Source organism: Talpa europaea (genome assembly GCF_964194135.1).
Source record: "Talpa europaea genome assembly, chromosome: 16".
NCBI lineage: Eukaryota > Metazoa > Chordata > Mammalia > Eulipotyphla > Talpidae > Talpa > Talpa europaea.
In genome coordinates this window covers 47,420,470-47,432,209 of record NC_140084.1, presented here as the reverse complement: position 1 = coordinate 47,432,209, position 11,740 = coordinate 47,420,470, and the positions used below count along the sequence as shown (strand labels likewise).

At 54.5% G+C, this 11,740-nt stretch overlaps 1 protein-coding gene across 1 annotated transcript; it reads right to left on the bottom strand.

Annotated features, from left to right (window-relative positions):
- Positions 1–3,281: 3,281 nt before the first annotated feature.
- RCN3 (reticulocalbin 3) lies at positions 3,282–10,729 on the bottom strand (the record flags this gene model as incomplete). The annotated part of the gene is made up of 6 exons (XM_084256606.1): positions 3,282–3,755; positions 4,037–4,236; positions 5,736–5,796; positions 6,871–7,043; positions 8,256–8,458; positions 10,488–10,729. 6 exons carry the CDS (start codon positions 10,727–10,729, stop codon positions 3,648–3,650), a joined length of 987 nt encoding a protein of 328 aa, XP_084112732.1. The 3' UTR covers positions 3,282–3,647.
- Positions 10,730–11,740: the final 1,011 nt, after the last annotated feature.

The following is an 11,740-nucleotide window of genomic DNA, read 5'->3' as shown; positions in this document are numbered from 1 at the left end:
AGGCAGCGGTTGAGCGCTGGGTTGCGAAGCTGCCCGCAGCCTCTGCAGCGCCGGTTCGACCCCCGGCTGCTCCCTGGCCACCAGAGGAGGGTCCCACATGGCGTGCAGACCTCTCCTGCCGCCCGCTGCTCCCCTCAGCAGTGTACTTCGGTCCTTCTGCCTGCTCTGCTCCCCGCTCTGGCTCTGGTGAATTCTCTCACCCAGTGCTTGTATAAATAAATAAATAAATCTTAAAAAAAAAGAAAAAAAAAAGCACTGAAAAATGAAAAACAAAGCAGTCTGGAACTAGAGGGGAATTTACAGGCAGTGGATGAGTTTCATTTGTACAGCTTTTTGTCTGATGGGTTCTAATCCATCCCAAGATGGGCAATTTAAACACCAGGAGAAAATCCATAGTCCTGGCATGAAGAACCGTAGCAACAAGAAAGGGCGGTATAAATTCTGCAAAAGAGAACTAGAGAGGGAGTACTTCGGAACTTTATATAACTGCTCAACTATCTAGCTGACTCTGAACTCGACCCTCATGGGGTACATTTTTTTTTTAAGAATTATTTATGCATACAAGAACTGGGGTACAGGCCAGAGGTGTAGAGGGTGAGAGGATTCACCAGAGACAGTGGGGAACAGAACCGGCAGGTTGATTGAAATACACTGCTGAGAGGAGCAGCGGGCCAGTCAGGAGAGGTCTGTTGCACCATATGTGTTGCACCTCCCTGGCCAGGGATCAAACTCATGCTGCAGTGGCTGTGGACAACTTAATAGGTTACTTCTTGATCCGTTGTGCCACCAGAGAGGCCCTCATGGGGTATATTCTAAGAAGCCCAACTAAACCTAAGAAAAATGAGCTGGAATTTGAATTGCAAATTTCACAGGACAGGGCCTCCAGGTGGCCTAGGGTTAAAGACAGGGCTATCACCTCTATGCCCTGGCCTGAGTTCAATCCCTGGCCAGGGAGCTGACTCACATGGCGAAGCAGACCTCCCCTGTCTCGCCTGCAGCTCCCCTCAGCAGTGGATTTCAGTGGATTCGCCTATTCTCCCCACTCTGTCTCTGGTGATTCCTGTCACCCCCTGCACCTCTGGCCTACACCCCAGTTCTTGTATGCATAAAAAAAGGCAAAAATTTAGTGGAGAAATAAAAAGAATGAAACAAATCCTGAAAGAAATAAATTTTGCATGATCACAGAATCCAAAGTTCATATACAAGAAGTATTATTAGATCTAGAAGCAGGAAATTGAAATGTAAAATTTTAAAAACAATTTCATTTACAATAACATAAAATACACTGGGATAAATTTAAGAGAAGATATAAGACCTTTACTCTGAAAACTACACAACATTGCTGAAAAGAATTTTGATACTTAAGTCCATGGGGAGATATACTATGTTCTTGGATTGGAAGATTTAATATTCCAATGCAATTGAAATTAAATGATATCTATTCTGCTAAAATAGTCTATAGCTTTATGTCTTACCCTGGGTTATTTCCGTCTCTTTGCCCAAGAAGGAAAAAAAATAATCAAATATAGGGGAATCTAGGGCTTAACCTGTCAGGGGAATTTTTTTTTTCTATTTTAGTTGCTTGCTTTTTTTCTTTTTTAAATTAATGGGCTTTCTTTTAAAGAGTAGTTTTAAGTTTACAGATAAATGAGTGGAAAGCACGGAGAGTTCCCATAGCTACCTTCTTACCCTACCCCCCCACCCTGCCCTATTATTAACATCTTTCATTAGTGTGATACTTGACTGTGATCAGTAAGCCAATGTGGATACATTATTACTAATTATAACCCACTAATACATGAGGGTTCACTTCATAGAGACTAGTCACTGCCCTAAATATCTAGGGGATATTTTTGGAGTCTATCTTGCACAAACAATGCATACATTGTGGGTGAATTTTCACAGGTGGGATACACCTGGGAAACAGTTCCCAATCAAGCTCACCCCCAGCCCCTCCAACCCCCCTCAGGCCTACCCCCAGCCCCACCCCCCCCACCGAAGGGTCATACTGTCCTGACCTCTAAACCCTGGCTTCGGGGCCTCCCCAGTGGCGCAGTGGGTTGAGCTCAGCGCAGTGAAGCTGTCCTCAGCCTCTGCAGCATGGGTTCAATTCCCGGCCAGCCAGGGAGATTCCCACATGGGTGGCTGACCTCTCCTGCCTCACCCGCTGCTCCCCTCAGCAGTGTATTTCAGTCAACCTGCCTGTTCTGTTTCCCACTCTGTCTCTGATGAATCCTCTCACCCTCCACACCTCTGGCCTGTACCCCAGTTCTTGTATAAATAAATCAATCTTAAAAAAAAAAAAAAGGCCTGGCTTTGTTTTGCTTGTCCTTGAGTCTCCTACAGATGGAAGTATAAGGCCTGTGCTCTTCCCTGTCTGGCTGGTTTTGCTCTAATGATGATTGAGATATTTCTCCCTCCACGGGGACCTTGAGCTCCTTCATCCTCAGTGCTGGGTATCAAGGGACTGCAGAAGGAGTAAATGATGTACTATTCTCTTGCCCAAGTGGCTGTGACATCCTCCTATACTCACCCCTTTGTCACAACTCAGCCACAAAGAGGCTGCTAGAACCCAAGTCGAACCCTCGTCAACTTACAGCCATCCTTGCTTAGAACCTTCCTGCCCCGGGGCCTTTGCACTTGCTGTTTTGTTCCAGGTTGCTCCAGGGCTCAATCCTTCACTCTCTTAATGGGTGAGGCCTTTCCCAATCACCCCATTCACAGAACATTGCCAGCGCTTGCTATCTGAAAGGTAGGAGTTTCTGCCTGGCTTATCTCCTGGGTTGGGTTGTTAGTTTCATTAAAAAAAAAAAAAAAGATTTTATTTATTTATATTTGTATAGAACTGGGGTATAAACCAGATGTGCAGGGGGTGAAAAGATTCACCAGAGTGGGGAACAGATCATGCGGATCTACTGAAATGCACTGCTGAGGGGAGCAGCGGGGAGACAGGAGAGGTCTGCTGCGCCCTGTGGGTAGCTCCCTGGCTGGGGATTGAACTGCTGGTGAAGTGGTGGGCAATACCTTGATAACGCTGTGTCTTTAATCCCTGCACCACCAGGAAAGCCCTGTTTGTTTCATTTTTTTTGTCCCCAGGTTTGCCCTTGAGCCCTGGCAACATCCGGAGGCCCCTCTTCAAATGTCTCCACCCCACTTTCCAACATGCTCTCCCAGTCACTGCCCCTAATATCTCCCTGAGGTTTCCACTGCCCCCCTCAGAGAGACACACAAACCAGACCCAGGCACTGAATTTTATTGCCTCCCTGGCAGGGAGAAGGCATCCTGGGGGCAGTGCCAGGCGAGGGTGTTCTCATCCATGTGGCGAGAGGCTCAGATTCGGAGCTGGGCAGTTCATGGAGACTCTTGGAGGCCAGGTTTGGGAGTACTGGGGTGGGGCTGGATGGTCCTGCCAGTGAGAAATGAGTGGTCACTCGCCCTCGGGATCTGTGAAAGGGCCCAGGACAGGGTAAGAGCTGGGAGGGACTTGGACATCTCAGGAGAGAAACCAACTGGCCGGTTCCTGCGAGCTCCGGTTCCTGAGAGCTCAGGGCAGGGGCAGCAGGCCGAGCCCGCATCCCGCACGGCTGGACACTGGGAGGAGGCGGGTCTTCCCCGGGGGCCACGAGGTGGCAGTGGGCACGTGGGGCTCAGAGCTCGTCATGGTGACGGGTCAGGTCCTCGCCGTAGTTGGTGGCCTGGCTGCCCACGAACATGTTCCAGTTATTCAGAATCTCGGCCTTGCTCAGACGCCCATCCTGGCAGGAGGGTCAGAGGTCAGCAGCAGCACTTGGAGGTTGCCTGTGAGAGCCTCTCTGAACCTCCTAGTGCTGCCAGTTTCCACAGCCCCCTGTCTGGGTCCCTTCCCCGGCTCCCCCCGCCCCCCCACCCCCTGTCTGGGTCCCTGCCCCCTCACCCTGATGCCTGTCCCCCTCTCAGTCTCGTTCCTCCCTTTCTCTCGGTGCCTTGGTCCCTCTGACCCGTGCAGCCAGGCCCAGGTCTGCTCCCTACACCCCCTCCACCAGGCTGCACCCCTCACCTTGTCGGTGTCGCTCTCATGCAGCAGGTGGTTGGCTTCCACCAGGGGCTGGTCCTGGGCGGGGGGCAGCACCCAATGGCCCACCTCACTCCCGTCCAGCCGCCCGTCCTTGTTCAGGTCCCGGAAGTCCCGGAACTGCTCGCGCTCTGTCTGCACCCAGGCCGGCTCCTCCTCGCCCGGCTCCTCGGAGTACAGGTCCGCTGCGGGCGGGCGCGGGCCAGGCAGTGAGGGCAGGGCCCCGGCCCCGCGGAGGGGACGGGGCTCTAATCCTGCCTGAAGGCAGGCCCTGCAGCACCCCAGTCACCCTCCCTGTCCCCTCCTCCCACATCTCCTTCTCTGCACCATCCAACAGGTGGGAAACTGCATTTCTGGTGGGTGGGGTGTGTGTGTGTGTCCTGCCCACATCTGTGTCCCCACAGCCCCACAGGGAAGGGAGGCAGCATGTAAGCATGTAAAGCAGGGCCCTGGGGTTGGCCAGCAGGGACGCCAGTCCTGTGCCACCTCTGACTAGCAGGGGCCCTCAGGCATGGTTCTTTACCCCCGTGGGCCTCAGCTTCCTCACCTGTGAAAGGGAGTGATAACATGCACCCCACAGGGGAGCCGTGGGGGTTAATGCACATGTCAAGTGACCACAGTGACAATACTTTATAAGCTACTGCTCTTCAACAGGGGTGTTCCAGATCTTTCTTACAAGACAAGAAAAAAAAGACTTCACAAATGTAGAAAAATAAATGAAGCTTAAATAAAACTGTCTTGCCTGAGGGTTCCATAAAAACATTCTATAGGGGTCTCCCTGGTGGCTCAAGGGGTTAAGCATCAGCTCTGTGAAGCTATCAGCAGCCACTGCAACACAAGTTCAATCCCCTGCCAGGTAGCTGACCCACATGGCGCAGCAGACCTCTCCTGTCTCCCCGCTGCTCCCCTCAGCAGTGAATTTCAGTAGATCTGCTTGTTCTGCTCCCCACTCTGTCTCTGGTGAGTCCTTTCATCCCCCCACACCTCTGGCCTGTACCCCAGTTCTTGTATGCATAAATAAGTAAAAGTAAATCTTTAAAAAAAAACTCTCCATATAAAAATGTCTTCAAACTTTAGAAACTTCTATGCTTCACAGGTTTCCCCTCAACTAAATTCTTTGCCTCCTGAGGTGTGGGACAGTGGCAGTGCCACGAGGAAACCTGGGGATGCTGTCAGCATTCCCCAATATCCCAAGTAACAGGAGGTCTACCATTAACTGTGTACATGCAGCTTCAAGGTAAGCTCCCCAACTTCCCAATGATCCCAACACATGGCCTGGAGCCCCAGTTTGTAGAAACTCCAGACCCTCCCAGGAGGGGATCTGGTCTTTGGTAGTCTCTGCTATCCATCAACCTCTAACATGGAGTTTCCTGGGTCTGGCACATAGAAACTGCTCAATAAATGGTATACAGTAGGTGATGATACATGCCGTCTTGTTCTTGCACAGAATAGGTGCTAGACAAATGTCTTATGTGTCTAGCACATACACTAAGTGCTTGATGAGTGCTTTTTGGTTCTGGCACCCAATAAATGTGTGGTGGTTGCATGAACTCAAGCAGCAATCCTGCCCCAACGTCAGAAGGTTTTCATGCAGGAATGTATCACTCTCTTCTGGGTGACATGCATTGGGTGCACCCCACCCCGCCTCTCCCCGATGCTGGGGAGGGGATCAGGTTCTACTCACCAATGTACTCCTCGACTTGGACGTAGCCATCTTTATTCCTGTCCAAGTCCTCTAGGGTTTCCTGGGGAGAGAGAGAGGCACTGGGGTAGGCTCCCGAAGATGTGGAGCGCCAGGTTTAAGAGGTGAGGCTCTCTCATAGAATCTAATTCTGGGAGAAGTGTTTTTCTGAGGACAGGTGAGCACAAATATCAACAAGGGAGGAGGAGCTTGGACAGGAGAGATTAGAAACTGGGGGGTCTGGGGCCTCCCTGGTGGTGCAAAGGGTTAAGACACAGTACTACAGGGCCTCCCCTAGTGGCGCAGAGGTTGAGTGCTAGGCTGCCAGGCTGCCCGCAGCCTCTGCAGCGCTGGTCATTCCCCGGCCGCCGGTGAGGGTCCCACAAAACAAAACAAAAAAGTATCAGCAGCCACAGCAGCACAAGTTCGATCCCCCACCAGGGAGGTGACCCATATGGCACAGCAGACCTCTCCTGTCTCCCCACAGTCCCCTCAACAGTGGATTTCAATAGATCTGCCTGTTCTTCTCCCCACTCTGTCTCTGGTGCATCACCTCACCTCCCCACACCTCTGGCCTTCACCCCGGCTCCTGTATGCATTAATAAATAAAATAAATCTTTTAAAAAAAGAAAGGGCCTCCCTGGTGGCGCAAGGGGTTAAGCACCGCACTATGATGCAATCTACAGCCTCTGCAGCATGAGTTCGATCCCTGGCCGGCCAGGAAGCAACCCACATGGCGCAGCAGACCTCTCCTGACTCGCCTGCTGCTCCCCTCAGCAGTGTATTTCAGTCAATCTGCCTGTTCTGTTCCCCACTCTGTCTCTGGTGAATCCCCTCACCCCCCCACACCTCTGGCCTGTACCCCAGCTCTTGTATGCATAAGTGAATAAATCTTTAAAAATAAATAAATAAATAAATCTTTAAAAAAAAAAAATAAATTGTGGCGTCAGGTGGTACGCATGAGAAATGTCCCCATTCCCATTGCTCAGGGCTCTCCTGGAGAGGTGCTGGAAGGTCAGGTGACTGGACCAGGTGAGATGAGGTGACCAAGGGTTCTCTGGGAGGCGGCCCTGGTGTCAGGAGCCTGGTGGTGGGAAGTGGGCGGGAAGCAGGCAGGGTCCCTCAGCCCCGCACTCACTGCAATCACAATCTCCCGCATGTGAGGGAACTCCTCCGGGTGCAGAAAGGCCGTCAGCTCCTCCCGAGTGGCCATTGAGTCCCCGTCCTGGTCGGCAACCCGGAAACGCCGCTCATCCCGAGCCAGCATCTTCTTGTAGGTCTCTGCATCCTCCACGTCATGAAATTCTTCCCCTGGGGAAGGACAGATCACGGTGAGTTGAGCTTTCGTGATGAAGAGGACAAGGCAATAGAACTCAGGGAGTCAGGGAATGAAGATTTTCCTATGTTAATAATAGAGAATAGGGCCTCCCTGGTGGCGTAGCGGCTGAGCACTGGGTTGCGAAGCTGCCCGCAGCTTCTGCAGCGCCAGCTCGATCCCCTGCCACTGGGCGAGGGTCCCACATGGTGCAACAGACCTCTCCGGCAGTGCCCGCTACTCCCCTCAGCAGTGTATTTCCTCAGTTTGCCTGTTCTACTCTCCGCTCTGGCTCTGGTGAATTCTCTCACCCTCCCACGCCTCTGACTGTACCCAGTGCTTGTATAAATAAATAAATAAATCTTTAAAAAAAATAGTGAATAATATGTGTTCATTATGTATACCTAGCAGCAACCTCGCAGTGAGGGCTTATCACCTGCTGAGTGCTTTACCTACAACATTACATGTAATCCTCACCAAAAGAAAACAAGTAAAGTGTTTTATTTTGTTTGTTGTCACTTTACAAGAAGCTGACACCCACAAGAGGAAACAGCCTGCCCCAAGGGCCCGCAGCTAGGAATGATGGACTCTGAGTCTAGGTCTGATGCTCAATAGCTGGGGTTGGGACAAAGAGGCAGAAAAAGCATTTTCAACAGAGGGAACAATAGGAGCAGAATGTAGAAATTTGAAGAGTGCACTGAGCTCAGGGAAAATGCAGAAGTTCAAAAGCAAGTCAGTGGGGTGGGTGAAACCAGACTGAGGAGTTGGGACTCTCTCATGGGGGACCTGGGGTGCTATGGGGGGTTGTGAGCAGGGGAGGGTTGGGGTCAGTTCGAGGGATATATGAGGGATAGGCTGCAGGGGGAGGATGAAGTCAGGGTCCAGGACTGGGGCACCTTGACAGAGGAGCCCAGAGACTTGGAGGGGAGGGGGACACAGGGTAAACGACTTTGGTGATTCCTAAGATGAGAGGTCAGAAATCGGGGGTCAGGACAGGCCACGGGAGGTCACGGATCTGAAGTCTCCCAGTAACAGAGTTGGAGTGGCAGATGCCAAAATGCTCAGCCAGAGATCGGGGTAGGGGGCTCGGGTCCTAGAAGCGGGTAGAGCCAGAGGGATTCTGGTTAATGAGCTCAAAGAGTCTGAGGATGCGGGTGTCAAGGACGTCAGGGTCATGGTGTGTGGGGAGCAGGGGTCTCGCCGCATACCGGGCGCGTAGTGGCCATAGGTGGCGTTGCGCAGCTCCTCCCAACCCACGCGCCCGTCGCGGTCCGTGTCGTACGTGTCCCAGGCCGCGCTCACCGAGTCCCGTATGTGCCGCTGCTGCGTGTGCGCGATCCACGCTCGGAGCTCGGCCAGGGACACCCAGCCGTCCCCGTCGCCAGCGCGGTCCATGCGGTCCACGATGCGTCTGCGAGGGGGCGGGGCACGCGTCACGTCGGACCCCGCCCACCAGGGCCCCGCCCACGTCTGGACACGCCCCTCGCGAATGGCCACACCCCCTGGAATCGGCTGACCAGACCGAAGCAGGGGGCTGGAAAGGCCCCGCGGATTGGCCACGCCCACATCGCCCCGCCCCTCGTGGATGGCCACGCCCCGGTGGAAACAGTCTGTAGGACTGGCAGGACTGGAAAGGCGCCGGGGTAGGCCACGCCCACCTCGTGGCCCAGACCCCTCAACCCGGGCTCTGCGGGCCGGGCGGGTCACGCCTTTTCCGAGACCCGGCGGGCCTCGGGCTGGTGCTGGCGTCCAAGCCCCGCCCGCGGCGGGGGCAGGACCTACGACGGCCCAGAGCCACATCCCCATCCTGGCCCCACTTGTCAGTCCTGCACGTGTTCGGCCGAGCTGGAGGGGAGCTCGAAGAGGTCCGAAGCTCCGCGCCCCCGGCCTGCGGAAACCCCCGCCCCGAACTCGCTGTGAACCCAAGTGCCACGCCGCACACCACGGCGACCTCTCGCAGTCTCCGTTCCCGCCCTTCTCCCCTCTAGCCCCCGCCCCCTCCTGGCTGCCGCGGGATTTCTGGCTCCCCTGCCTCCAGCACCGCCCTGTACTGCATCCCACTCCTTTCTGCCGCCTTTCCCCTGCTGTCATCAGGCATTGCCAGAGGACCAGCACCTGCAATTCCGCGGACTCCGCCTCCACCCTGTCTCTGCTCCAGGCCCCACCTCATGCCACCCCAGTCGACTCCTGAGCCCCTCCCTTCTCCACTGGCCTCGGCCTGCCGCAAGTGCCACCAGTCTGGGTCCTCGCAAACATCTAACAGAGCCCACATGGAGCTCACCTCTCCGTTACTGTCCCCAGGCCCCTGAGACCAGTCCCCAGGGTTGAATCCTAGTTGGTCCTGCCAAGACCGCCACGGCGCTGGGCTTTGTCACAGTATGGGATTCAGCTGCGTCCGCAGCTCTCACAACCTACCCTGGGCTGAGGCTAAGAGTATGGGTTCAAATATCCTGCCACCTCCTCTTGCTCACTGCTGCATGATGGCAGCTTAACCTCCCTGAGGCTCAGTTTACCCCTCTGTAAAATGGGGATAAAGAACAGTAGCCAGCCTACGCTTGGAAGATTGAGTAAATTAACTTAGAACAGTGGTGTGCCAAACGCGTGAGCCTATCTGTCCCCAACTCTGTTGCCCTGCTAGATCTGCACCCCATTTCCCACGCGGGCCTGGTCCCACTGCTAGCGCCACCCTGATCTTGTCTTGTCTTGTCTCCCATATGGTCCCAGGTGGTGGCTTCCTCGCTGGGCTCCCTGCTTCTTGCTCCTTCCCCTGTTCCCACTCTGGCAGTCAGAGGGAGTCTACTGAAACCTGAGTCAGCTAACAGCTCCCTCTGCTCAGCGCTCCCAGTGCTCTCATCTCACTCAGAGAAAAGCTTAAATCCCTACTGTGGCCCAAAAGGCTCTGGCAGAGCTGACCCCCTTGTTCCCTCTCTGCCAGTCACCTCTCATCCTCTCCCCTTCGATGACTGGGTTCCAGCCACCAGGTTTCCCTGTTCCCCCAATATCGGGCCTGCTCCTGCCTTGCACTTACTTACTGTCCCTCTGCCTGGAATTGCACCCCCCCATGAATCCACTTGGCCCAAACATTACCTTCTCTCTGAGGCCTCCTGTGACCTCCCTTTTTAAAATCACAACCCCAAGGGCCTCCTGGTGGCACAGGGGTTAAGTCTCAGTGCTATCAAGTTATCACCAGCCACTACAACATGACTTCCATTGTGGCCAGGGAGCTGACCCACATGGCACAACTGACCTCTCCCATATCGCCCCGCTGCTGCCCTCAGCAGGGGATTTTGGTAAATCTGCCTATTGTGCTGCCTACTCTGTCTCTGGTAAATCCTCTTACCCCCGCCACCCAACTGCTGGCCCACACCCCAGTTCTTGTATGCATAAATAAATCTTTAAAAAAAAAATTACAACCCAAATCCCCTCCATCCCTCTCCTACCCCAAGCGGGCTTGGCTCTCCTCTGGGCTGAGTTGGTCGAATTCCTTGGCCACTTCTCTTCCCAGGAAAGCCTCATGGTCATACTGGAAGTTCCCATGGGCGTCATCATGAGGGGCCTCGCTCAGGGGAGCCGCCTGGTGCACCCTTCCCTGGCCATGAGGGCCAGCATCAGGGGACGGCTTCCCCTGGGCCCAGGGCCTCAGCAGCAACAGCAGCAGCAGAAGTGACGGTAGCCACATCATCGGTCCCTGGGGAGTGGCAAAGGCTAGGCGTCAGGGGACACAGGGAATAGGGCAGAGGCTTGGGGCAGGGGAGCCAGGACAAGACAGAGAGAAGGTAGCTGGTTGCAAACTTTGGGGCTCCAGAAGAGCCAAGAATAGGAAAAAGAGGGGTTGGGGATTTCAGAGTAAAGCCAGTTGAGGGACTCGACTCTTCTGAGATAGTCCCGGAGGGACCCCAGAGCCGAAGTGGGCGGGATTCAAGCGGGAGACGTGGCTCCCTTCCCACCCAAAAGTGCAGGGTGGGGTCGAGGCCAGAGAGAAACCAAGGCAGGTTCCCGGGCGTCGCATCCAGTCTGGACCCGAACCGTCCTCCCTGGGCACGCCACCCTCCCCATCCCTTCACCCCTGTACCCCGTTATCCAGCTTCACTTCGCTCTCTACACTCGGCTCTGCGTTCTCTGAAAAGATGCCCACTTGGGCGGTTCTCCAGTCGAGGTCCTGCCCCGCAGCGCAGAGGCCCCGCCCCCCGACCAATGAGCGCTCGTAGTGACCCCAAAGGGGCGGGGCCAGCGAGGGCTGTGGGCGCCCCTCGCCACGTCCGCAAAGAAAAACGCCGCCAGCGAGTTTGGGTCCCGCCCCGTCGCAGGGACGACAGGGTGGGCGACCAGGGAGAGACGCGGCTAGGACGAACTACAACTCCCGGCATGCTTCGGGACGCCCTGCCGAGTACTTAGCGTTAGCTAGCTCCAAGGCTTCATGGGAGATGTATTTTTATCCTTCCCTTTGTCAGGATAGTTTAAGAAACTAGGTAACCAAGGCATCCCCTTCCCTCACAGAGGGATCAACTCTTTCGTCCCACCAAGGAGTCAGATCAGGCGCCGGCCAAGAATTCCTCCATCCGTCTGGCACCGTGTAGGCATTCAATAAATGTTTGTGAAAATGATGAATGAAAATTACAAGACTTGGTATATATAACTGGCCATCCCATCACGGCCACATGTCCTCTGGAGATGTTGGAAGCCCAAAGCTTAC